This window comes from Perna viridis, chromosome 2 (genome assembly GCF_037379345.1).
Source record: "Perna viridis isolate PV_CMFRI_1.1 ecotype Kerala chromosome 2, ASM3737934v1, whole genome shotgun sequence".
In the NCBI taxonomy this organism is placed as follows: domain Eukaryota; kingdom Metazoa; phylum Mollusca; class Bivalvia; order Mytilida; family Mytilidae; genus Perna; species Perna viridis.
Window position 1 is genome coordinate 46362898 of NC_142446.1, and position 26351 is coordinate 46389248.

Genomic DNA, 26351 nt, shown 5'->3' on the forward strand with positions numbered 1-26351 from the left:
ATAGCAATTCGATTTACGAAAAGCAAAGGAAAACCTGGTGGTCCACCATGTATTTCAACATGTAGAACGAATCAAATGGAAGTTAGTTTTTTTTCTTTTCATTTACAGAGACATCTTCTAATAACACGGGAGATAATTATAGGGATTTTCATAGGAATTGTTGCATTTTTATGGTTTCAGGAAATAATATAAAAACTATAAAAAGTAATTTTTTTATCTTTTACGGGCAATTTTTATCAAAAGTTGTCAGCCAAAAATGGAGATCTGCCTTCCTTTTGTTCTTTTTTTAGATATAACTTGATTTCAGGGGTTAATATCCTGTCTTTAAGTATCAGTCTTTATGAAAATCAGACAAATGGTGACCCATGCATGTCACAATCCACCAACTTCACTTTTTATTATTTCTGTAACGGTAACAGTCAACTTAACCGATCGTACTTTGTCATCTTGACCTTTTGAGATAAATATTATTATATAGATTATTTGTGAAATTGGCACTTTGCAAGAGTTACTGCTCTTAGTTCGGTGTAAGTTTGATTCCTTTTAGTGGGAGATGAATGTATGACCTTCTACATAACACAGATTTTAATACTGCAAGGACTATCGTTGTGTAAAATTATAGCATAGCTGACCGAAAAACAGTCTTCGTTCGATTTTTGTTTCACCATGAATCACTACGGGGCGCCGAATGGGACTTGATCTTTTTGTAATCAAAATAAATTTTGTGTCACAAAATTCAATTTTGCGGGACAAAAGTCAATTCTGTGTCACAAAAGTCGATTCTGTGTCCAAAATTCAATTTTGTGAGACAAAATTCAATTCTGTGTCTCAAAAGTCATTTCTGTGTCACAAAATTCAATTCTGTGAGACAAAATTCAATTTTGTATCACAAAAGTCAATTTTGTATGCAAATTAGTTTACAGAATCCTTTGGATATGCAAATGAATTCAAAATGTGCAGCATTATGTACACGTGTATTACAAACTTAAAGCATTCACTGCAATACAGTGGATGAGGTAAGAATGTGCACGGTTATAATAAGGCACAATAAGTGAAAGAAATATCGGATACCCACTGTGTCACTTAATCTTGAATCTAAAGATACATCATTTGAGCGTTTGTATACAAAAGGGAAACGAAAGTTAGACACGTACTATGTCGGTTTTTCATCTCGCCCGACCTGTTCCACTCAACCGAATTTCTTGTGTCATACATCAATAGAATCGGAATGAAATAAGGAATCTAATGGGCTATCTGTATCTGGCAAAACATCGTAAGGGATAGTGGAACAAAAAACGTTTCGCCTACTTTGGCAGATTAACAACACCGCACAACACATTTCTAATATGATTTTCTTGGCTAGTCTGCCATTTCATTTCTTTTTTCAGGAAAATTGGGACAAATACATTAATACAAATTATCTTGACAAATTTTAACAAATTTGGTTGCGATTAACAGGTCGGGCAAAAGCATTTTATAGTTGAATTGAAAGATGTCAGGAAATGATCACCAGAAGAAATCCTAATAAAACGAAAGTAGAAAAATTGCGTATTTTAAAACCTGTTTTATCAAACAAATCTCATAGAAAACGTATATTAGCGATTTTAGTTATTTCAAAACATTTTAAATGTAGAATGCAACTTAAAAAAGATTTTTTTAAATTTCACTTAATACGGCTTTTACAGTCCTGCCTTGCTCGAAGTAATCGGAAACCTGCGGTTACTATATTCAATGAGAAATCTTACAAAATCGTGATGAAAGAATTCATTTGCATATTCAAAGAATTCTGTAAACTAATTTGCATACAAAATTGACTATTGTGACAAAATTGAATTTTGTCTCACATAATTGACTTTTGTGACACAAAATTGAAAATTTGTAGTATGTTATAAATTTTGTTAATCTGAACTCAATTTGTTGAACAAAATTCACTTTTGTCTGTACAAAATTGAATTTTGAGTACAAAACCACAAGAGTCACAATCGACGCCCCGTAATCACTTTAGCACGGCAGTGTCTGAATTTCAAATGGTCTGTTACTTGATTAGGCATAGCTGACATGTGAGGTTCCTGACCGTAAAATCAACACAACTTATGTAGAGTGAATTATCGATAAATTGTCTTCCTTTGGGAGTGATATTGCTTTCAAAATTGAACCTGCGGCTGAAGATATTATCAACGTTCCAGGCAATATTACTGTCCCTTTGGCAGTCAGTTTACCATGCTATTGGTCTCTATATAAACAACTATTGTGTAATAAGTTCATATGGACTTTTGATTTAGATGATCAAAAGATGAACGCATATTTATATTAAGAAGAGTAACCTATTCTTGCCAATGCTAACAATGTTGCTACTGAAATTGATTCAGAAGTTTGTTCTTTCGGAACATTTAATCACATTTGAAAGTACTGTAGTATCTCCTATTTGAATTAACCTTACATTTTTTGTTTTGATTTGATTTGATTATTAAATTAAATTATTAAATATTATTTCATATCGGTGAAAAATCCGATTTTTTAATTGGATAAAAGGTGGTCATGTGTCATTCTAAATTCCACGGTAGAATCTCCATCAGTCAATACTATGAAGAAAAACGGAAAATAAACTCGTCATTAACAGAACATTTCACAATAATGACCAACTGGGTATTTAGAGTTACGCCCCTTTGATAAAACGCAGTTGCAATTCAGACGTGCATGTGACGAAGTCTCACTTCTTTCAGTTTAATTATATGTACAACAACAACAAAAATCAAGGATATGGTTCCTCAATGAAATAAACATAATAGTTGTTGATAAACGGGCAAATATCGTGATATATATATATAGAGACTGCCCGTAGTACAGTGGTATTAACTGCGACAAAGATTATGACCCCCCCCCCCCTGCTGCTCGGTCATTACCACTGTCTTAGTAAATACCACTGTCATATGGGCATTCTAAATATCACGATATTGACCAATTTATCCACAGGGGCTTGGTGAGTATTTTTAGTGACATATGTGTCCGCTAGGCAATGGCAACCTCGAAAGAAACCTCTCCCATAGACATAATGTAAAAAATATAGGAAACAACAAAACAAATGAACAATAATCCCACCCTGTTATGTTGACGTAATCAGAGCCACATATGGTTTTTGTTTGGTCTTACGAAATGATATGCATGGTTGCTTGCTTCATATATCTTTTATTCTGGTTGACTTAATAGTAAGAGTAAACATCTTTGCCATAGAATGCGCAGATGAATAGTTCGTACACAAATACTTTTAAATCAAGCATTAAAATATGTTTGAAAGGGGTTTTTTTTAGATTTTCTATTCCCCCACTTTATTCTAGGTACTCTATACCCCCAAATAGTTGGGTCTTTTATTTAGATTCCTTACTACCACCCACCAGCCTTTGGGGCTTTGGTCTTTTACTGAGATTCTCTTCCCCCCCCCCCAACACACACACACACTTACTTTGGTCTTTATTTCAGTTCATATTTTATTTGACATGTTTCAGTATGTTGTTTAAATTCATTGAGATCATGAGGGTTGGAAATCAAATCATCACTGCCTCACACAATTTCAGTTTAAGGTGGGTGAGAATCTAAAAATTACTTCCAAGTGGTCTTAACACTGTTAAGTTTCTTACATTGCCTCTTGTTATTATAATACTGTTTTGATTTCAAACTTTGGAATTAAAAAAAAAAAGAAAACAATTAGAAATAGCCCTCCTCATAGTTAATGGTTTTAATTGCCCAAATAATCTTGTTTTTTTTTATTTGGAATGATTAGGAGAATATATGAGTGTGACTACAATCTGATTTTACCATGATACTTCATAGATGGCCTTTATTAGGTCTTATTCTTCTTGGCGTTGCACAGTTTTTAAGTTGACAACATAAAAATTGTCTAATAAACTGGAGGCTATGAAAAAATTGCCATCATCTTCATACTCTTTGTTTGGGACTGGTGGTAACTGCCTCAAGTCTCTAGCTAAAATTATCTGGATTCCACCAAATGGTTTATTAACTTTTCTTATGTTCCTGAAGAGAAACTCCAGTTGATCGAAGGTCTTGCAACTGATCATGGATATTTCATCAATGATTGCAGTGTTTACATTAATAATATTTGATCTTTGTCTTTCAAATTGTTCACTTTCAGTCATCAATTTTAAAATTTCTTCATTTTGATACCGCCCATCTAAAATCCCTGAAAACCTGTGAATAGTTGTCACTGTACTGTTATCGCACAGTTTTTTTTCTCAAAGAACACTGGCCAGGCGCGTAGCTGAGGCCAAATTGAAGTGTAGGCAAAATTACGGCGGAGCCCTGGTAGGGGTCCAGGGGGCGAAGCCCCCCCCTCCTCGAAGCTCCGCGGAGATAGCGTTTTAGAGCATCATTTATGCCTCTCCTGGATGTATTTTATCTAAAAAAAAACAAAAAACAAAAAAAAAACAAAAAACAAAACAAAAATGGCAAAACCAAGTGCAGGCAAAAGCATTGTTGCCTAACGGCAGCTACGCGCCTGCTGACAGTTTTCTCCGTGGAAGCTGTAATAGCAGTTAACCTTTTTTTCATCAGTTAACAGAACATCTACAATTTTCCCAAGTGTGTAAGTCTTCCCAGTCCCGGCTGCACCGGTCAGAAACAAGTTGTGGCCTTTTTTCTGCCAAGATTAAGGCTTGGGTCTGTTCTTCGTTCATTTCCTGTACTTTTATAGGTGCACGTTGGTATTTATCGATATCTTAATGAAACCTCCCGAAAACACACGAAGGAAATTATTTACTGCAGAGCGCCATTACTTTCACTTCCGGTCATAGTAGTCGTCCGTCATCTGGAATCTGGTGGAAAAACTGGGTAAATCGATGTTTAAAGAGAAGTTTAGGGTGTAGGATTGGTTTATTACAGAATTACAATATATCAACTCGATTTTGGCGACCATAAATTAGTAAAATAGGGATTTCTGGCGAGAAAAAAACTCAATTTGAAAAAAGGCGGTAGGCAACTTGTAAATTCCCTTTAGGTTTTTTTCCGAGGTTGCCATTGCCTAGCGGGCATATATGTTACTACAAATACTCACCAAGCCCTTGTGGTTGGGGTAATATTTTAAAAATATTTTGAAAATTCTTTCTTGCAAATCAGCTTTCCGTCGTTTATCATGTAGAAAATAAGATTATCTATCGAATGATGCCAAATTTGAGTCATTTTAGTTGAGCTTTAACTTTAAATGTCGAAATTATGCGACTTTTTACGGGAAAATCAAAAATCCAATTGTTTGCATTTTGGTGAATTTTAACAGAACGCATAACGCACTTGAAAACGGCGTAGATAGCAAATAATTAACTAAACTTGACTAAAATAAAAAGCTGAATAAGCAATCATCATAAATTACAAATATTAATAATTGACTACCAGTTTGCTACCAACGAAACTATATTTTTAAGAATTTGCTGTTTCATCGGCGTGTAAAAAAGTTGACCGTAGTTTATTTCCATAAAGCTCTAGCTTCATGACCAAGATTTGTGACTGGGCCGGTCGACTTTACACATTTTTTTTTTGTAATTACATTTGACGTTATCTCTAAATTTATTTCTTTTCCATTTTGAAGAAATATATAGAAATTAGGCCATGTGCAATTATCAATAAAAATAAACTACAGTAAGAGTGCGCATGGCCTCTATAAATAGAAGACGTTTTTCGTTGACTCAGAAAACATTACGTGTAAAGCCGATTACCCAACCGTTAAAATGTATTCATTTAATGATAAAAATACCAATATCAATATGTATTATGGATGGCACAATTGACTGGGAACACAGATGACTGCTTGGAAAATAAGTAAATTCAACTTAAGTAAACTTAACTAAATACGTGTACATGTGGTTGAATTGAACGCAAATATCTGCGGCAGTTATCGGAGATGCTCTAGAGAGCATGAATCGCTCAATGGTGAAAAAAAGTCTTTATAGCTTACTAAAGCTGGACTCTTGACCTTATCGTACTATACAAAAATTCAGAAAATCCAAGTCAGAACCCATAACCCATTCATTCGACAACAGGTCAATCTCTTCATGCTGAACAATTTTACTCCCTACCAAATCTTAGCTAAAACAAACTGTTTTTGAATTATTTGTATAATTCTGCAATTTGACCCCTACGGTCTATTTATAGTAAGAGCGGCCATGTTTTTCGCCAGATCAAAAATCCCCATACAAGGATTGTTAAAAATACCCTAAGCAACATTCATGCAAAATTTTGGTTACAATCTGTTAAGTAATTTCAGAGGAGAAGATGTTTGAAAAAGTTAACGGACGAAGAGGGACAACGGACACACAGTGATGGAAATAGCTCACCATGGCCTTTCGGCCAGGTGAGCAAAAGATGATGAAAAATAGAAATTCGTCAACGCAAACAATTTAACATCTTGGAAGATTTCCGCCTTCAAATTCATGACATAGTTTTCATAAAGCAAGTTTAGCTTTGTCTGGATCTGTCAACACCCTTTATAGCAATGTTCACATGTCTGGATCTGTCAACACCCCTTATAGCAATGTACACATGTCTGGATCTGTCAACACCCCTTATAGCAATGTTCACATGTCTAGATCTGTCAACACCCCTTATAGCAATGTTCACATATCTGGATCTGTCAACATCCCTTATAGCAATGTTCACATATCTAAAACTCATGTTAGTGTGGTAGGTGAACTTGAATGCGAAAAAATAAATGAAACGACAGCAGAAACTTTCTGAATACAAGGTGAGAGATCTAGAGTGTGATTTTTTAGATCGTCTTCATTTCTTTTTTCCTCTGCTATCTAGTACTTCTAACTGGAAAGAGAAAACGAAAGTATAACCAAGTTGCGGTACAATCATACTGCAAAGAGAAGCACTGAGATAACAGAAGTTGGGCAGATATCTCTAATTAATCGTAGCAACAGCCAACCTCCTTCATCACGGATTTAAGAAATATCAAGTTTCACGTAGCATATATCTTAAAATATGTGTTCTTAACTTCTGAAGATTTGTCTTGTGAATCAACCAAAATGTTGTGAACATGTAAGATAATATCAACCCCCGAAATGGGGTTGACACATAGGACTTTTTGGGGTGGGGGAGCTAAATTCTTCTTCAATGAACATTTTAACACAGGTTAATATGGTTACTATTTGAATTGCAAATTAGTACATTACAATTAATGTTACTGGGGAAAGCAAGTCTTAGCCCAAAGCCTGGCACTTTCTGTCGTAAAGTGATCAAATTTGTGCATGTGTACCGTGCTCAACTCTAATATATACGTCGTATTCAAATGACTTTGTTTTTTCCAGGAACTTGTAAATTTCTGGTTTAAACGCCTACAGTAAACAATACTAACCCGGAAAGGTACAATATGTATAAATATATAGATTACTGTATTTATTGCTTTATACGAATGATAAGATGGAGAAGTACTATATCGTTTTGTGCATTTTCCTTTTGTTTCACGATCTAAATGATAAACGTTGATTATATATATAACTATTAGTTAATTGATAATATTATATTTAAAAGAAAGTGTTTCGTATTGGCTTGAGTATCTGAAATAGAAAGTTAAAAAATATTTCTAAATATGTTTAAATTAGTAGGTGAAATGAATATAAATATGCTTTACGATAATGTTTTTTTTTAAATTTAATTTTAATTTATCTCGACACACAGCTTTATGTACGGGAATGTTTTTTTTTTAATGTCACCTCTAATTTATCTCGATACACAGCTTTATATACAGGAATGTTTTTTTTTATGAATGTCACCTCTAATTTTTCTTGATATATACGTATGTTTTCGATTTTTTTTCATGCGACTTATAATCGATTTGTTCGCTTATACTCAAATACAGACATCATTCCATCGAAGAGCTCTGTTATAAAACTAGTTTAGTGGATAAAAACAATAAATCTTGTTGGAAAAGCATACTCAGTAGGTTACATATAGAGAGGCATTTAACGATTATATGGTTCTCCCTCCTTCAGTATAATTTTCTTTACGTCTCACTTCGAGCTTTAAATACAACAAGCTACAGGCTAAAAACCACTAATTCCACTTCCCATAGGCTTCTATGCTAATTTCACAATATTCAATGGCTTCTCTGGACTTTACCTTAACTTTAACCTGCAGAGGACTATATATCTGCATGATTCTACATATGTCAGCTCAGAATGGCATGTGGCCCCGTGCAGGTCCGGGTGTTAAAAGAATAGGCCTGCAGCAGCGCTAAGCTTGTCGTATAAGGCGACTAAATAGTGCTCAGAAACCTAGCCGGGGCTAGGCGCTCTGCCCACAGAGCAACTGGGATGTGTGCCCCAGGTGGTGGAATGGGGTACCCCTGGCGTATTACATGCTGGGGTTGTCAGGCTATAATACGGAAAACCTGACCGCAAACCATAGTGGTGCACCGTGTTGGGAAAGATGCCACGTTCCTCGCACGTTAAAGAACCATGCTGTGGTATTCGATAGGAGTAGGAACCTTTGCGCTCCGCCACAGGAGGCTAAATTGCCCGACCTTACCCATCCCCCCTTTTTCCAGTGGCAATCAAAATTTGTCGACCCTATTATCCTTGTGACCCATCCTTTCTCTTTTTCATTTCATGTTCATTTTATCATCCATTTCATGTTCATTGTCTGAATATAGCTGAGATATTGCTGCTCGGACGTTAAACCCCAACAAATAAACAAACAGAATGGCATGTGGGGTTAACAGAATTGCAGTGCAGTACTGGTCACCGGAAGTGAAGTGTTTATAAATAGCATGGGAAATCCCAGTGTTTTCACAAGAAAGGGGTATATTTAGAAATTATTATGGAGATTAGGCTTCACATCACAAGAAGAAAAATCACCTATAAAATGTACAGAAATGTTTTCCTTTCAGAAACTGTTAAAATTTTTAAAATAAAATGAGAACTTTTTTCACAGCACTATGAGGAACAGGGGTAATTTCTGCGTAGGACTATTTTTGCCTACGTTCCAAATGCTCATTGGTTGAATTGGTGGTCTGTAACCTACAGTAATTTTAATGGTAACATACAAAATAATGGCATATATTCTCGAGGTAGGTAAACAAAGATTTTTTCTTGACCTGTTGAAAAACGGAAAAAAGAATGTACAGTTTTGTTTTGAAAAGCAAACATTTAATTTTCACTTGTATATTTGTATAGAACTTTGTTAAAAAAAACGTGTACACTTTCATATATTAAACAGAAAATTGTTCTCTCTTGCTTTTTAAACGATCATCCATTATGGTATACCGCTTTACGCCCACCTGTCCTAAACCCATTTTAAACGATAAAAACCTTTTCAGAATGTCCCCTTCCGTTTAAAAGTGTTTTGTGTCCCTCCTTTCTGAGTTATGGAACATCAAACACAAAAAACTAAAATTGAGCTAGCTTATATCGTATGCTATAGCTCAATTACTTTTTTTTGCCAAGGACCTATATACAGACTTAGCAACTTTTATCCACACATTCAACAAGGAGATGTAGTTGACGTCACAAATCTGAACGTGATGATGTTTGAGGAGCTTAAAACGTCGCCAAGGTTTTGTTCGCTTTTCTACTCGGCGTTTCCTTTTGATCAAATGTTAAAATTTCATTTATTTCTCTTTTTGTACAATCTACTAAATTTAAATCAACTCGCTTTACATGTATTTCGTATGGTATAGAAAAAAAACAAAAATACATGTATAAAAACAACATAACTCATCATAAAGCAAAAAAGAAAAAAAAATGATACCTTAAACTTTATCTGACGAAAATAAAATAAAAAAAAAACAAAGATTAGATTATTTGAATTGACTTTATAGTTATGCATTTATATCGAAAGATAATATAAGTAATTTGAAAAAAAAATATTTAAACGTATTTTTCTTTGAATTTGAATATAAGAACATGTAAAAGTAAATAGAATAACGTCATATTCGCTCAGCCAATCAAAAGACAAAAGACGTCACAAGTGACCCGGGGTTATATTTGAGAAATGCATGTGGAACGAAAATATTACCCGGGCTTCCAGGTTACCCGGCCTTTTGTGTGACGTCGGGTTATTGTCAACGTCATAAGCGGGACAGTTGAAATTTTCCTTGGCAAAATAGGGGAAATAATTGTTAAAGCTATATTCATTTGTGATGCAATAATCATTTTAGATTTATGGCCAGTTTACCTCCCTTTACGGTGCCACGCTGCTACTACCACCAACACATGTTTTGCCACCAAATAAATGTGGAAAGAATCCATGTCCACAAAGTTCGTCAGATAAATGCGGTGGTGATGATGTAATGGCACTGTACTACATTGGTTAGTAATTGAATCAAGATTTAGTTTGCACATTCATTCAGGAGCTTAAAAATAGCATCATGGGAAATCAATCGTCGTATACAGATTATCTTTACTATGCAAAAAGCCTATAAAACAAGCTTTTCATACTCTTGTATTTTGCCAAGAGCCCCTTAAATAATATATATAGGCTAAGTAACTGTTGTCTACACATTCAAGTCGATTGTTCTGCAATAATGTCATTGACGTCACAAGTCTGAATGTGATGATGGGTGGTTGTTTCACAGGGTACATATAAACAACGCCAAAATAATTCCATGTAAGTTTTGTTCTTATTTCTACTCGTCGTATGTATTGATGAAATATTCACATTTTATTTACTTCTCTTCCTTACTTTTAAATTGACTACTTAAATCAATGAACTCACTCTTCATATATTTCGTACGGTGGAAAAATCAAAAAAGCTTACAAAAAAGTAAAACAGAAAAAAATTAAAAAAAAAAACCTTTAAGCTATTATTATATTTATGGATAAAATCGCTAACATTTCACAATGAGTTCATTGAAAGTTGACACCAATTGCCCGGAATATTTGGTCAGCTGAAAATATGATTATGAAAATTAATTTCGTCACATGTACAAGCGCCAAGTATTCCGTAATTATGAAAAAAAGAACATTGACATGATGCAATTTATTGATTTCTAAAGGTTTTATAATTGTTTTTAGGACTGCCTTTAATGTCTTAAATAGTGAAGCTACATTCAAGTTCAAGTTCAAAAATGATATTGCTAAGTTAAATTAGCAAGGTTCCCCCTCTAGCAAATCATAAACTTTTCTGCTAACAGAAAAAAAAATAACCCGAAATAAACTTTACTATTCTCCGAGCTTTTAAACGCAGAAGGTGTCATTTCATATGATACATAAAAGTAATGAGTAAACCCTCTCAGGATTTGTCATAAAAATACATGTAAACATGTATACGTCAAAATGTCAATCATACTTTCAAATAATTAGGTTGTTTATATTTTAAGAATGAACCCTTTTATTTCTGTTTGTTTTTGTTTAACTCTACTTATTTAAGGGGAATGTATATGAAATTCAACTAATCTCTCCCTAGATTGTAAGTGTAAATATAACGGTTAGTGAAATCTTTTCACTTAATTTGGTAAATAAGATTTATTTAAAAACACTTCCTGTAAAATGTCTATTTTTATTTTTTTTTATAATTTGTTTTAACTTTTTCTTTCCTACATGTATTTTGTGCATGTAGGTACGTCAATTCGTATATGTACTAAGTGTCTTGACAAATTCAATCGTTAAACAATCAAGTGATGAATATATTATTTCCAATTATATCTGCGTTCAGACACCCCGCGATTGTGCCCTTCCTAGTGACGTTAGATTATGTTAGATTATTATTGACGTCATAACCAGGACAGCTGAAGTTGAATCCTCAAATTATTCTTTGGCAAAAAAGAGGAAAATCTTGGAAAGTCAAAGGATTGATTTATTGATTTTCTTTTATTCCTCCAAACTAGTCTCGGTAAACATTCTCTAGCTCCAATGATAAAATATTTAAAGCGAATCTTACATTTTAAGATATGGATGGCAAAACCACTTATCTGTATAATGGCGCCAAAAAGATTCTTAGTCTAATCAATTATTCATTACGAATATCGGATAATGCGGATCTAAGGTTTATAAGGACAAATTTGCGTATGCATTCTTGAAAAAAAAAATAATAAGAGCGGTTTTGATCGAATTAATACTTTAGATCAACTCATTAGGGGGGAAGCGTGTGTCCTATTGCATTTTGCACCGGTAACAACCCAAAAGAAATATTGACCGGTCATTTGGAAACTAGATGATGTGTTATCAGCTCTCCCTCTCATGTGTCTCATTGACGTCATTTCTGTGCAACTGTTCGAAACTGAAATTAATACATTATTGAAGAACAAAATGTGTAATAAATATATTAATGCATGAATTTTCAAATATTGCCCTTGTTATCAGCCCTCGATTGATAACGGGCCCCTTGGGCCGACATCCAGATCTCGGGTTAATGAAAATGGCAGTACCAAAAAGACATGCATTAATCGATAATTATACTGAAAATCTAACACCGCTGAGGGTACAAGTCGGAAAAATTTAGAACGCAAAAGGATGTCTTAACCTTCTTCGTTTTACATTTCTGTCGGTGTTCGATATAAACACATACTTTTCAAATTAACCGTGACCAATTAGAACGCCCTGAATCAATATTTGCCAAAAAGCACCAGAAAAACTATATACAATGTATTAAACAAAGTTATTTGGTCGTATTGAAATTGAACACCTAATTAAAAATCCCTTTTTTATTTAAAGGGTGACACTTTCCCCGTCAAAATAGATGATTCTTCAAATATGATTACAAATAGTTCACCTATATTGACCACTACTCATCCAACTACGTTGACTACTGCTAATTCGGAAATGCGGACTACAACTGATTCATCACTGAACATAACTCCGACATCAATAGAGGCGACTGTCCGCAATACAACAGATGTATCAATCCGTTCGTCAAATAAAGAAACCGATTCAAAGGAACTTAAAGAGAAAACGACGGCTGAGTCGGTTTCATCTTTAGCTTCAACAACAGTCACTGCAACTATCAATAATAATTGTAAGTACCCGAGCCCATCTGTAATCAAAAAGTGGGACTTTATTGCAAATCTTTCATTGTCTAAGGAAGAACTTAAGTTATATTTAAAAGACCATCTGGATGAGTTGTAAAAAGAAATTGCTCTTGATACACATATGATATCCTCGTATATAAATAAGAAGATATCAGCCAGAGACGATATTTTTTCTGCAATGGCGACCGGATGCTTTGGTATTGTAATTGTTTGTACTCTTGTTGTTTTGATAGCGACGTCGTTAGCTGTTTGATGCGGAAGTAAAAGACATGTATTGCGTGTCTAGTAGACAGTGCTCGTACTTGATGAGTAAAGCAGACATGATATTAAATCTAATACAAGAAACAGTTATCGATAATCAGGTATATCCTAAGGTCGTGAAATATCTCAAAAATGCTAGGTCACATTCATTTACATGGATTTATATGTTACTTATCATTGTCCACGTAAAATGGCATTTTCTCTTGATCACCAAAATATCGTTTATTTGATTAAAACAAACAATGATTGTAAAAAAAAGAAAGCGAAAAGAAAGATATCAAATATGACCAGCACGAAATAATTTTTTTTATCATTTATTGATTTAATAGTTGTTAGCAAAAGCTTGTATTCAAAATGTTTAAAAGGGATTGTCCCGTATTGTGCTGGTCATAAAGAAAATCTTGCCTATTTAGTATGGCACGAAAAATAGAATAATATTAAACTAGACATTGACCCTAACGTGCATGATACATACACAGCCTGTAGAACCCTGTAATTTGAGGACCAATGTGGACGCACAATTCACACTGGACACAATTTCAGAATACAACTAGAAATTCATACATCCCAAATTTAACGCCCCTTTAAGTTTCATAACAATCCTGCCTGTATTTGAGGTGGATTCGCGAGACATTACCCGTAACAACATGGTATATTATCCATAGTCTTTATTTGAGTATTTATAGCTTCATCCCTTTTAGATCCAGCTTTAAATCATTTTGATGTCAGACATTTTTATTTTTATTCCCCCTCTTATACTCACATGTACAACAAGATTTGTTTCTTCTATATTTTATTAAAATTCATATTAACTGTTACATTCGTCAGGAAGTCTTCTTGCTGTACGAGTATCGTTGGCATCAAGTGTATTTTCCACTAAGTGATCTCAATTTTACCTTCACTCCCTTTTTCCCCGGTAACATGACTTCTGGTCTTTGGACTTGGTTTTCATTGTATATCCCATATAGCTCATGCTATTTCGGATTGAATATCCTCTCATTATATAAGGTTGGACCGTAGATCAATTTTGTAACTTTCTTGATTTATTAAGGTCGCTGTTTCTTATGCAAGGACTTCTGCACGGTGTTTTACTCTGGTTTATATTGTATTTAATATCCTGACGCTGTGTCACTTTTTTACGTTCTTAATACATCTGCTCGATCTTTGTTCTGGATTCCTTTTTAAACTGTTCCATTTATAGGCGTCACATATTCTGGACCAACAACACGATACTTATATATTTATAATGAGAATATTTTGTAAAGAGATGCGAGATAAATATCCTTACTTACTTCATCCATTTTGTGGGCTATCACGCTGGCAAATGGGTGGACCCACGACATGAAGTGGTCGTCCAAGTATCCCCTGGGTACGTCTAAAGCAAGGGGATCGTCTGTCGGATGTATGAAAAAGTTTTCGTCAGCTTGGATCTTGGGTAAGTTTTCTTGAGTTTCATCCTGGATCGATTGGCGTATCCCTTTCATCGGAATATAATGTTCTTGGCATAGTCCTTCATTAAAGTATCTTGTTTTTTTTTCTTTCCTAAACGCATATTGGTATAGTTCCGTCATCAAAGTATCGTAGTCCGATAAACAAGTTTGCATTGGTTCTGTCTTCCTAAGGTTATCTTTTTCTGGACAGGATGTATACGTGGACTATATTGGTCTGCTTGCATGGTTCTCGTAGCCTGATAGACGGCTCTGCAGTGATCCTTGTGATGGTCTAGAATAAGGAGTACACCTGGTTTCTTTCCGATGGGGTAGATCAACTGAAGTTTGGTATCCATGACTTTTTTTCTAAAATGACGTTTCATATATATCTTCTTGCTAAGATCATCTTGCATTCTGGACAGGTCGCGGACATGTTGTAACCAAAAATGATAACAATTCTATTTGGCTTTTACTTTTAAGACTATTTTTTTTAAAGTCTTCTCGCTGATATTCCTTCCATACTCTTACCCCTCCCTTTTGGGCTATGTTTCAGTCTACTCCCCCTTTCTTTCTTTTGACCCTTAATATTGACACTTGACTCTTACTCTTTACACCAACTCTTGACTCTTACTCCCGATTCTTGACTCTTCTCACGACTCTTTACTCCAAACCTGGACTCTTTACTTCAAATCTTGACTTTTTCTTCCAACTCTTTACTCTTTACTCCCACTTTTGACTCTTACTCCTGATTCTTGACTCGTACTCCATTATTTCTGACCGAGAACATATAAAAGGGCCATTATTAAAACACCCATTTCCTAATACATTTATTAACCAACTAGACAGAGAAAACATTATATATTATTCTATTGTCTTCATTGTTGTTTCATTAGTATGAAAAGTGTTTTAATGTTAATGTGAGTGTTTTGTTACAATAACTTATTTACAGCTGTTGCATAAAATTTAGGTGTCTCCGCATACTGCACCATATCATCATTATTCTACAAAATAATCAAGACAAAGCTGCCATCATCATGTATATTGTTAACTTATGAATATAACATTAACGCATATGTGAATACAAAAAAAATTAAGTAGCTGTCTTTGTAAGAATCATGCAAAATCTGAAAAAAAGTGATACACCCCCAAAAAGGCTACATATTTTTATTTTTGTAATAAAGTTGTTTTATGGGTCTATATCATGAAATGTGTAATTATTCATTCAAGTCTGCCTGCTCTTAGGAGATAATCAACATTGAAAATCCAATAGATTCTATTGTATTTTACCGTCATTTACAGAGTTATCTCCCCTAATTTTGAAATCTACAGTGCATTCTATATATTTTTTTATCTCCTAAGAGCACAGGTGGTTATATGAAAAACCACATGTTAATTTCTGTTTACTATGACATTTCAATCAAAATATCAATAAAAAAAACATTGTAGGCTTTTTACCCATGAATCACATTTTGCATGATCCTTAGCTGGAGTGCTACGTAATTGTCAACTGGAGAAGATATTTGTTCAATATTTGATTTATTCCTGGGAGCGAGCTGTCATTGTCATATTTTCTTTTATCTGAATAAAAGGCTGTATGGATTTGTTTCTCTTCTGTTTCCTTATGCGATCATGTTTAAATTACATGCCTTTGTAATTGATTGTGAACCTGATGGGTAGCTTTCATTTTTTTAAAGCAACATCAACATTCTGATTATCAATGACTGACAAGGAGTTATCAGTTTCAAGTACAGCATTTGTTTTTTTGTCCTTTATAACGTTTGAAAATTCAGAAGATTGTTGGATATCAGTGGCATTATCATTTCAAGTAAAATTTCATTATTTTCAGGAATGACTATATTCGAAAGTAGTTTAGATGTTTCATGGAGGGTACATTATAATGTGTTAATGTTGAAACACTTTTCCATCACCCAAGTTTAACAACTTCTGTATTGGGTCAGATTGCAATAATGTAGATGCAAATGTCTTTCTTGTAGAATGTTATACCTTTATTCCCGTTATCCCCGTGTGTGATGCCATACTCTTCATCATGTTTCCTAGTTTATTTTTGCAAACAGGTTGATGACTATATAAAATTGAACAGCTCTTTTCGGTCGTTTATGCATGTATGGGCGGATCTCGGAGCTCCTAAACTCGATGAACGGCCGAAGGCCGTTCATGTAATGTTTGGGAGTGGAGACATGCATGAACGATCGAAAATAGCCGTTCAATCCTTATTATTCTATCCGACAGTCAAAGTTACCCAGTTAAGGCCTCAGTCGGTTATATTGATACCCTGTGTTTATGTTTACGCTTCAATACACACACATTCCTTTGTACACGTATGGGAGCGCGGACAAGTATTTACACTTAATCGGCTGCACAATAACAGTGAAGGCGGTATGGACGAATTGATAGTTGGCATTGAAAATACGAGATGAAACAGGAATAAAATTATTAAGGAATTACAACAAGGAAGAAGGAAAATTACAATAAGGTGTTTTCAAGGGTTCAGTCAAGACTCAGTTAAAAGTTCTTTCCCCGAGCTGAAAATTACTCTGTAAACAAACTAGACCGGTATAATCAGTGTGCATGTAATAAACTATTCTTACGGCTATATTATGCTGTTCAGTTCGTTGCCACACTCTTTTGAACTACGCGGCCGCCATATTGGTTTCAAGTTGACTGACGTTCATGCATGTATGAACGATCTGGCGAAGTTCATGCATGTATGTTATCAATTTCTGATTCAAATAGTGTTATATGAAAATTTGATGAGACCTGTACTGAAAAAGATAGTGACCTTTTTAAAACAAACTAAACAATGTAAAAAATATAACTTATCTAATATTTTTAATTAAAAAAAACTAAGATAAGTTTGAAAGATTGATACCATTGAATTCAATATTTTCCAATCCAAGAAAACTTACCCAAGGACCCAGCTGACGAAAACTTTTTCATACATCCGACAGACGATCCCCTTGCTTTCGACGTACCCAAGGGATACTTTGACGATCATTTCATATCGTGGGCCCATCCTTTTACCAGCGTCATAACAGGACCCTCCGGAAGTGGAAAAACGATGTTTTGTACGCCGCTTCGTACAAAACATGAAACACATGATGATGTCTAGATCCAATCGAATATGACGTGTACCAGACGATTTGTGGAATAATGGAGGGTGTCGACTTTGTACAAGGAATCCTCGAACTTGACAAGTGTCATGTTGATCAGAATCTTTTCAGCAAAAACAAGTATCACTGGACCATCAGTCTGAATGCTCCCTACTTTATTCTGTTAAAAAATCCCAAAGACGTATCACAGGCCTTGACCATAGCCCATCAAATGTTCCACAAAAAGACAAACTACTTTTTGAAATCGTACGAGTTTGCCACCGCCTAATCCTACGGATATTTACTGATTGACATGAAACAGGGTACTCCTGACAAATTGAGATTGAGAAGCAACATTTTCCCATGGGGAATTCAGGATGTGCTCTTGGATGAGGAAATGTATAAATAAAGATAGAAAAGGAGGTCATTTCTTGACCGACTCGCAAAGGAGATGGACGCAGTCGGACAGTAAATTGACAAGATAGTCCCCTGTCGTGGGTTTCATTTAGAAGAGGTCATCAGTCGTGATGCCATACACGTGCAATTGACGAGAGAATGTGCACAATGCAAACCAAAGAATGAACTGACAAAAGAATATAAGGCCCCCAACAGACCTCGTGATAAATCAGCTGGAAGAAAGGAAAAAAAACGACCAGAAAACAGATGTGACGCCTATAAATGGAACAGCTTAAAGAGAATTCCAGACCAAAAATCCATCAGATGTATTAAGAACTTAAACATGTGACACAACGTCAGGATATTAAATACAAGTGGAAACCAGAGCAAAGCACCGTGCAGAAGTCCTGGCATAAGAAACAGCGACCTTAATAATTCAAGAAAGTTACAAAATTCGACTAGATGAATTATATTGATCTACGGTCCAACCTTATATAATGAGAGGATATATAATCCGAAATAGCATGAGCTATATGGGATATACAATGAAAACCAAGTCCATAGACCAGAAGTCGTGTTACCGGGGAAAAAAAGGAAGTGAAGATCAAATTGAGATCACTTAGTGGAAAATACAGCCTTGGTGCAAACAATACTCAGACAGCAAGAAGTTTCATATGAAGACCAAAAAATGTTCGCGGAAACATAAGAAGATCGGATCGTGAAAAGTGTTACTAAATGGGAAACTAAGACCGGTAATGAAGAACGGGTTATGGAACCGACCCTGACGCAGAACCCGGATTTAATTATAAAAAAAAAACAGACGAGTTCCCAACGAATGAAACAATTAATATGAATTGCAAATTAAATATAGAAGAAAAAAATCTTGTTGTGTAATAAAACTATACTAAAGAAAGACCTTACAAAAAAGGGGTAGCTCAAAACCGATAACACATATTAAAACCGTTAAGAACCGTTAGCGATAGCATATGAAACATAAAAAACTTTCACAAGCGTTTACTTAATAGAGCCTCATAACACGTTCAAATTAAGTTTGAGTGTAATTGACTTACAAACGTCGAGAATACTACAGTAGTAAAATGACAAAAATTCTTATAACAAACAAGCGATTATACAAGGCTGGCTCAAATTTAAAGAGAAAAAATGGGGAGCGTAGGAAACAAAGTTTAACCACGAATAAAAATATGGGGAGAAAAACAATATCCGTAAGTCAATGGTTTGCCCAATAGACCCCCATAACACAGGTTAAATCAAGTACACTGAAAGTATAATTGAAAAAAAGACATCGGTTTACCCGATAGAGCCCCCATATAAAATGAAAAGTTATAGTGCGTCTGTAAACATTTCATAGGTGATGAAATAGTCAACTATTTAAATTTTATTTGAATAAAAGTAAAAGGCAATACACCATTCAAAGGCTCTTAATGTTCCGACGGTAAACATCAATATTGCATGAAAAGAGTTTAAAACTACAATTGTCAGTATAACCTTTAGACGTAATTGAGGATAAAGACCCAAATAACAACATTAATCAAATAATTCAATTATTCAATTATTCAATTACTTAATTATTCAAACTGAATTATAGAAAAGATATTAAATATAATTAAAAAAAAAATTAAAACAACGATAAAAATTAATTAATTAACTATGAACAAATTGGTTTCATGATGCCAATGGATACTTCATAACGATCCATGAGTTCATGATGACGACCGTAAATGCCTACTTCCTACTAACGCAATGTTTTGAAAACTAATGATCAATGACTGTCTTCAGAACTTAACATGTCTGGTCTTTGTCCCTGGCACAACATGTTATAATTTCCTTACAACTGTAATGTATCCATAAAGCACAATTAAAAGCGGTTAAAAGTTTTAAACATCTGTCTAATCCGTGAGACATCTACTTTAGTTTTTAAATTGTATTACACAATCAATTTAAGGTTATCACACAAAGAAAATTAAATAAAACAAAAATAATTAAACAACACCAAAAAAAATTGATAAAAAATCAAACATTCGAGTTGCGTTTATAACATAAATGTATTTATAAAGTACAATACATTAAAAAAAACCCGAAAGATGGACATCTGCTGTACACCGTGAAAACATCTATTCAAAGTGAATTACCCAATCAATTTGACATTATTACATAATGACAATGAAATTACAAATTGATAATTTATGAAAATAATTAAAAACAATTACAGATAATGAAATATATAAATATAAAAAGCAATACAAAGAAAGAAAGATAACTCTAGTCATAATACACCCCTTCTTTTATACTTATCTGTTTATAGAACGCCATACTATTAAATAACACTAATTCGGACACTTAATAGGGGTACCTACGGGGATCGTTACCGTCCTCCTGACCTTCAAGATCCCCTTCCTAGATCAAAGGGTCTTCATGATCCCCTTTCTTGATCATGGGTCCTCCATCTTAGCCCACTTCCGGTCACTCAAGATCCACTTCCAGTCCCGTCCCCTCCCGGTCCATTCTGGTCCACGGCCACCGGATCTGACGTCATTCGCATGCATACTGGGGCTAATCCCCTTAATCCCCCGAAAACTACTAATCATTTGCAACATCTATACTACTACAGTAACTATATAGAAAAGTTTCCATTTATATAATACCATTTCTATTTGTTATTCGCTCAAATGATATTAAGTAGTAGTCTTTGTAAGAGACATGCAAAATTCTGTCGTGATACACACCAAAAAATGCCAGACATGTTCATGTTTGTTATTAAATTGCTTTATAGGTCTGTATGATGAAATGTAGAATTATATACTTAGGAGATAATCCATATTGAAAATCCAATATTTCTATTGTATTTTATTGTCATACACGGAGTTAGCTCCGTTAATTTCAGTACATTCTATATAATTTCCATCTCCTAAGAAAAAGGGTTTTATGAAATCTTGATAATAAATAATGCTCCGAGTATAAATTAAAGGGATCTACACTCTCTTATAGCGCAATCAACGGAAGTAACAAGGACAATTAAACTGATCCTAATTTTAAAAAAATAATTTGGATAAGGTTATATGTTCCTTGTTTTGCTTAATATTCTAAACTGTCGTATGACCTCATTTTGACATTTGTTTTAGCTGTCAAAGAAATTCATATTCATTGATTTTATTCTGACAGCTTCTGTTAGGATTAAGGAATAAAACAAAAACATTGTAGCTTTAACGAAAATTTCAATTATAAGAAACTTTGTATTCATGATTGATCTTTCTTGACACTTAGATCAATAGAATGTAATTGAATAGGCTACGGATTAAGGGTGTAAGTAATTCGGAAATGCATCTATCTTTCCTCTGATGCATCCCGAAGCCGAGTAAAAAATATTTTAATCTTTTTAATTGTGAAGATAGGTTATATGTAGGTATGTTTTATCTTTTGAATTCTCGTTGTAGCAAAACACTTCTGGAATTGAATAGGTGATATTGGCAGTTTTGTGAAAACAGCTAAGAACTCTTTCCACTAAAAATTTCTGAAGGAATACCATTTTCTGACAGAGGAAACACTGAGCCTGCAGAATACATTTTTCCTGTGTAGTGACATGAATTTTTATGGATTTCTGTTCTCGATTCTGATAGTGGAGTGTATGATGAATGTGCATGGTAGGACAGTATTTTCCGTATTAATATATGCTAAAATAGTTTCAATGCATTTTATCTTTCATATGGAGTTTTTACGTAAGACATTAACTATAAATGATAAAAAAAATATATATTTTATCTTTGTCTTTTTATAAAATATGGAAATGGAATTAAATAATTTTGTATCATACCGGTATTTGTATATTGATGCCTGATGTATCATACCGGTATTAGTATATTGATGCCTGATGTATCATACCGGTATTAGTATATTGATGCATGAAAGGTTTAAAGTTTGATTTTTATTAATGACTAATTTTGAATAAAAAAAATGAACCATTAAAAATAAAATATGAAAACAAAACAGTTTTGAAATACACAGTTTTTTGGCAAGGAAGCCTGTTTCTAAATTAACTTATTGCATGTTTTTTTAAAAGGGGGAACCAAAGGTGACAATACTGGGTCTTTTTTTTTTGTTTGTTTTTTAACAACTAATGGAATATTATCACACGCTGCAATGAAAATATCCATTTTAAGACAAAATAACTATAATTGACATATGCATGAAACCATGGCTACTAAGATGTAGTATGTTTTTTGTTTTTGTTTTTTGTTCTTGTTATGTATGATTTCAAGTATTCTAACACATCAACAGATTTTGTGACTCTTTTCCCAGCAAATATTTTGACCTTATTTCCTGTGACTTTTCTTATGACTTTTCTTTCCGATGACTTTTTTTCCAGTGACTTTTTTCCCTACCGAATTGTGACTTTTCTTGTGACTTTTTTTCCTGATTCGCCAGCGACACCCGTCGCGTTGCAAGTGAATAAAATGCAATAAGCATAAAGTTCAGTGGGTTGTCAATCTTAGATGTGAAATCTTACGGAAGATACAAATGCTTCTTGCCACAATTGTAAGATGGAAACTTCATATCGGCCAATCAAATTGTAATGACAACTTCAAAACTTCAATAGTGATGAAATCAACTACAGCTGATCATATCCTTGTCTAAGATTCTATCGTCCTCGCTCTAATAAAAAAATTACTGTACATATCATGTACACCATAAGTTTTAGATGTTGGTAAAATTGGAAAGTGAAATTAAGTTTTGATTTCATTTTTGTAACTGATTAAGGTCTAAGTATCAAGCAGTCAGTACCGGTCGGTCCTTTAATTTCAATTTCATTTAGGTATTACAAATGCAAGTAATCCTTGAAATGGGGATAATCCAGAGATACTAAATACATTGTATATGAAATAAAGCCGTGTGTTTGCGACCCGATTTATGAAAATATATCTTTGGTCAATTTATTTATTTATTCCTTTAACAGGGTACTCTTTCTACAACTGCTACGCCACTGTCACCAGAACAGGATTTCAGCAATTTACCGGACCCTCTAGCTCAATTGAATGCATAAACAAATGCCTCGAAGTTAACACAATGTATGTATACAGCGGGACGGTGATAACAGGAAATCCTGTAAGTTCCTAAAAGGTTTTGCGTACTTATCCTTTGGTGTTATTTTATTCGGTTATGAATATGCCACTTTTTCCAGCATAAAAAAATAAATCATCTGTAAATTACACTGAACATGTCATCGCTCTAAATCAAAAGCTATCCTCCATCGTATTATACAGTTGCATCTGCAAAAATCATTAAAAAACTCTTAAAGTGTTTCAATCAAATATGAACGGACGTGTGGATAGTGGTTTGTCATTAAATGGTCATCAAAAGATGCACATAACAAAAACCATCTTCCAGTAAATAATATTAACAGAATGAACATAATATATTTTTTCACATTTTCAGCCACTTTTTACATGCCATTGTTCGTTTGTAATGGATCTACCGGACGAAAGTATATTGCCAATAACAGATTGTGGGAGTAATCCATGTCCTCAAGTTACCTCAGATATATGTGGTGACATTGATAAAATGGCAGTATACTTAATTGGTAAGTGGAAATAAACATTTTTTGATCGCAAGACTTGTTATTAATTTGCTGTACTAGTTCATAAATGGAAATGGTTTCGTTGAACTTGAAGCGGAACAAGTGTTCTGTCTGGTTAATTGGTTGTCTTACAGTTAAGATAAATCATGTTATGTATAATCTGATTTGGTACTGTGGCGTCATTGTCGATTGTTGCACAGTCTAGGATACGAATAATATCGAACGACGCCTTGGCTATGAAAAAAATTTTCATCAATTCGGACTAGAACTCACTGAAAACAATATGGGTAATTTTTCTATCTTTTTATTTACATGTTAGATGGACTCGCTTGCTTTTTTGGCACTGTTTCGATCAAGTTATTTCACACACAAAATAAGAGAAAAACAAAAAACAATTAATAAAGAATGCAATTGTATTACTTTTAATTAAGTAATTACCGTAAATTGGTTAGTATTCATACTGTTGTAATATGTTTAATTATAATCAGTAGGTTGTAGTGGAAACAGTTCGTATCTTCTTGATAATAATGTATATTTATAAATTAACATACAATTTCGTAAGCACTTAAAAAAATAAAAGTATAGTTAAAGTTGTTCCACTGATCATATAGGACTGAATTTATGTCGAAAGTTTGTTTAATAAAACCGTTGTTTTGATCTCTTCAAATCTATGTTCATTAATTTTAATATGGTGATGTACCACCGGTCTCCATCCGTACAGCTACTTCACAAAGTATGACAACACCTGCAGTGCCACAGATAACTACAAATAGTTCACAAAGCACGACTACAGCTGTTGTGCAACAGATAACTACAACTGGTTCACAAAGCATGACTGCAGCTATTGTGCCACAGATAACTACAACTGGTTCACAAAGCATGACTGCAGCTATTGTGCCACAGATAACTACAACTGGTTCACAAAGCATGACTGCAGCTGTTGTGCCACAGATAACTACAACTGGTTCACAAACCTCAACCTCAGATGATTCGGTTACTATGACCATAACTGATTCAAGTGTGACCACAACAAGCTCATCAAATGTACCTTACGCTGATATGGCTCTGACTGATTCGTCGATAATTAACGAGATTTATACATCTTCTGAATTCATTAGTGATTCTCGAAATCTTTCACTGACTTCACTAGTAAAATCTATTGTAACGGAAAATTTGCCATTTATTGAAACAACATCAGAGGAATTATCGACCACAGATTCCAGTCTTAAAAATGATTATGCTTTCACTACTGATATGTTAAACTTCGTAAGTTCTTCAACAAACTGTGAGTGCCCTTGTTCAATCGTAAAACATAAATGGGACTTCCTCCGAAATCTGTCCTTAACTAAGGACAAGCTCAGACTTTTCTTAAAGGACTATCTTAATGAATTACAGAATGGAATAGCAATTAATAAGAAGCAAACATCATTCTACATTTACACTAAAATATCAATGCGGGATGATCGAGTATCTGCGATGGCGACCGGGTGTTTTGGTATTGTTGTCGTCAGTATTCCAGTTGTTCTTATAGTTTGTAGTGATATTCTAAAGTGTTTGATGTGGAAATCAAGAAAAAAATCTAATCTAGGTTGAGCAATTAATATCTTTTAACATATATGTTTATTGACAAAATATTAAATATGATATAAAAAAATAAAATTGATAAAAAAATAGCAAACCAGTTCTTTCAAGTTTCAACAATATTTGTAAAAATAATTAAACTAGGCCAAAAAGTAGTCAGAAAGACCAATAATGTAACTACCACTACCATGCTATTCATCATTGAGTTAGAGTTCCTCATTTAAACTGATAGACAATTGACAAATGTATGATGATTAAAAAAATGGAAAAGTACATGTGTTCATTGTTTTGACTAATTATGAGCAACTCGGTGGGTATTTATAGAAAAGCAGAGGATGCTAACCCTACCGGTGCATCTGGTCCATGCTAGACCCCAGTTTTTAGTGGAGTTCGAGTTGCCTATTTATTTTTGTTACTTTGTATGTATTTTTTTTCTTTTTGTTATTTTATGTTCTTTGTTGTGTTTGTCTGTTTTCCATGTCTGGTCTTTGTCCCTGGATTACATTCCTTTGATTTCCGATAGATCTCAAGTAACCTCATACTTCTAACTGAGTTACAATACTCCATTATTATGGTAGGAAATGGTTGGGTGTAGATAATATGAAACCGGTATCCGGAAATGGTAGCGATCGTCAAATATAGGAAGAAGTCATTCAAGTGAGGATGTCCGTTTAATGTAACAGTTTTATTTACACTTCGATCATAATGAGGCCCGTATTGAAGTATCAAAGTAGATTACTTGTTCCAAAGGTGGGTATTGAGACACAGTTCCTTTCACGTGGGCTTGCTTCCAATATGCAGCCCGACTAGCATATAAACACAAAAAGATGATTCCAGATTTGGGGATGCCTCGCTTCAACTCATTGTTTTCAAATAAAATCGAATATATTACTATTTACTGCTCAGCAATCACTTGACAAATGATGATTGTATCTAATAAATAAACACAAGTATCACCATTATATAACACTTCTAATCAAATAAATACAAAGATTTGTACATCCAAACTCTAT

General features: G+C 34.0%; 2 protein-coding genes across 3 annotated transcripts in view; both read left to right on the forward strand.

Annotated features, from left to right (window-relative positions):
- The window catches only part of LOC148625374 (uncharacterized), a 342046-nt gene that overhangs the window by 72346 nt on the left and 243349 nt on the right, over positions 1 to 26351 (forward strand). The gene's annotated exons all lie outside the window — the stretch shown is intronic.
- LOC148625379 (uncharacterized) lies at positions 1849 to 25605 on the forward strand. Its single transcript, XM_088568859.1, has 7 exons — positions 1849 to 10313; positions 12657 to 12957; positions 13204 to 13332; positions 21620 to 21826; positions 23137 to 23285; positions 23616 to 23760; positions 24479 to 25605. The coding sequence occupies exons 4-7, from the start codon at positions 21766 to 21768 to the stop codon at positions 25348 to 25350; spliced, it is 1227 nt and encodes a 408-aa protein (XP_088424985.1). The 5' UTR covers positions 1849 to 10313; positions 12657 to 12957; positions 13204 to 13332; positions 21620 to 21765; the 3' UTR covers positions 25351 to 25605.

Coding starts and splice junctions, on each gene's coding strand:
- LOC148625379 (XM_088568859.1), top strand. CDS start 21,766: ATGAATTTTTATGGATTTCTGTTCTCGATTCTGATAGTGGAGTGTATG. Junction 21,827..23,136: donor GTGTATGATGAATGTGCATG/GTAGGACAGTAT, acceptor TTCCTTTAACAG/GGTACTCTTTCTACAACTGC. Junction 23,761..24,478: donor AATGGCAGTATACTTAATTG/GTAAGTGGAAAT, acceptor CCATCCGTACAG/CTACTTCACAAAGTATGACA.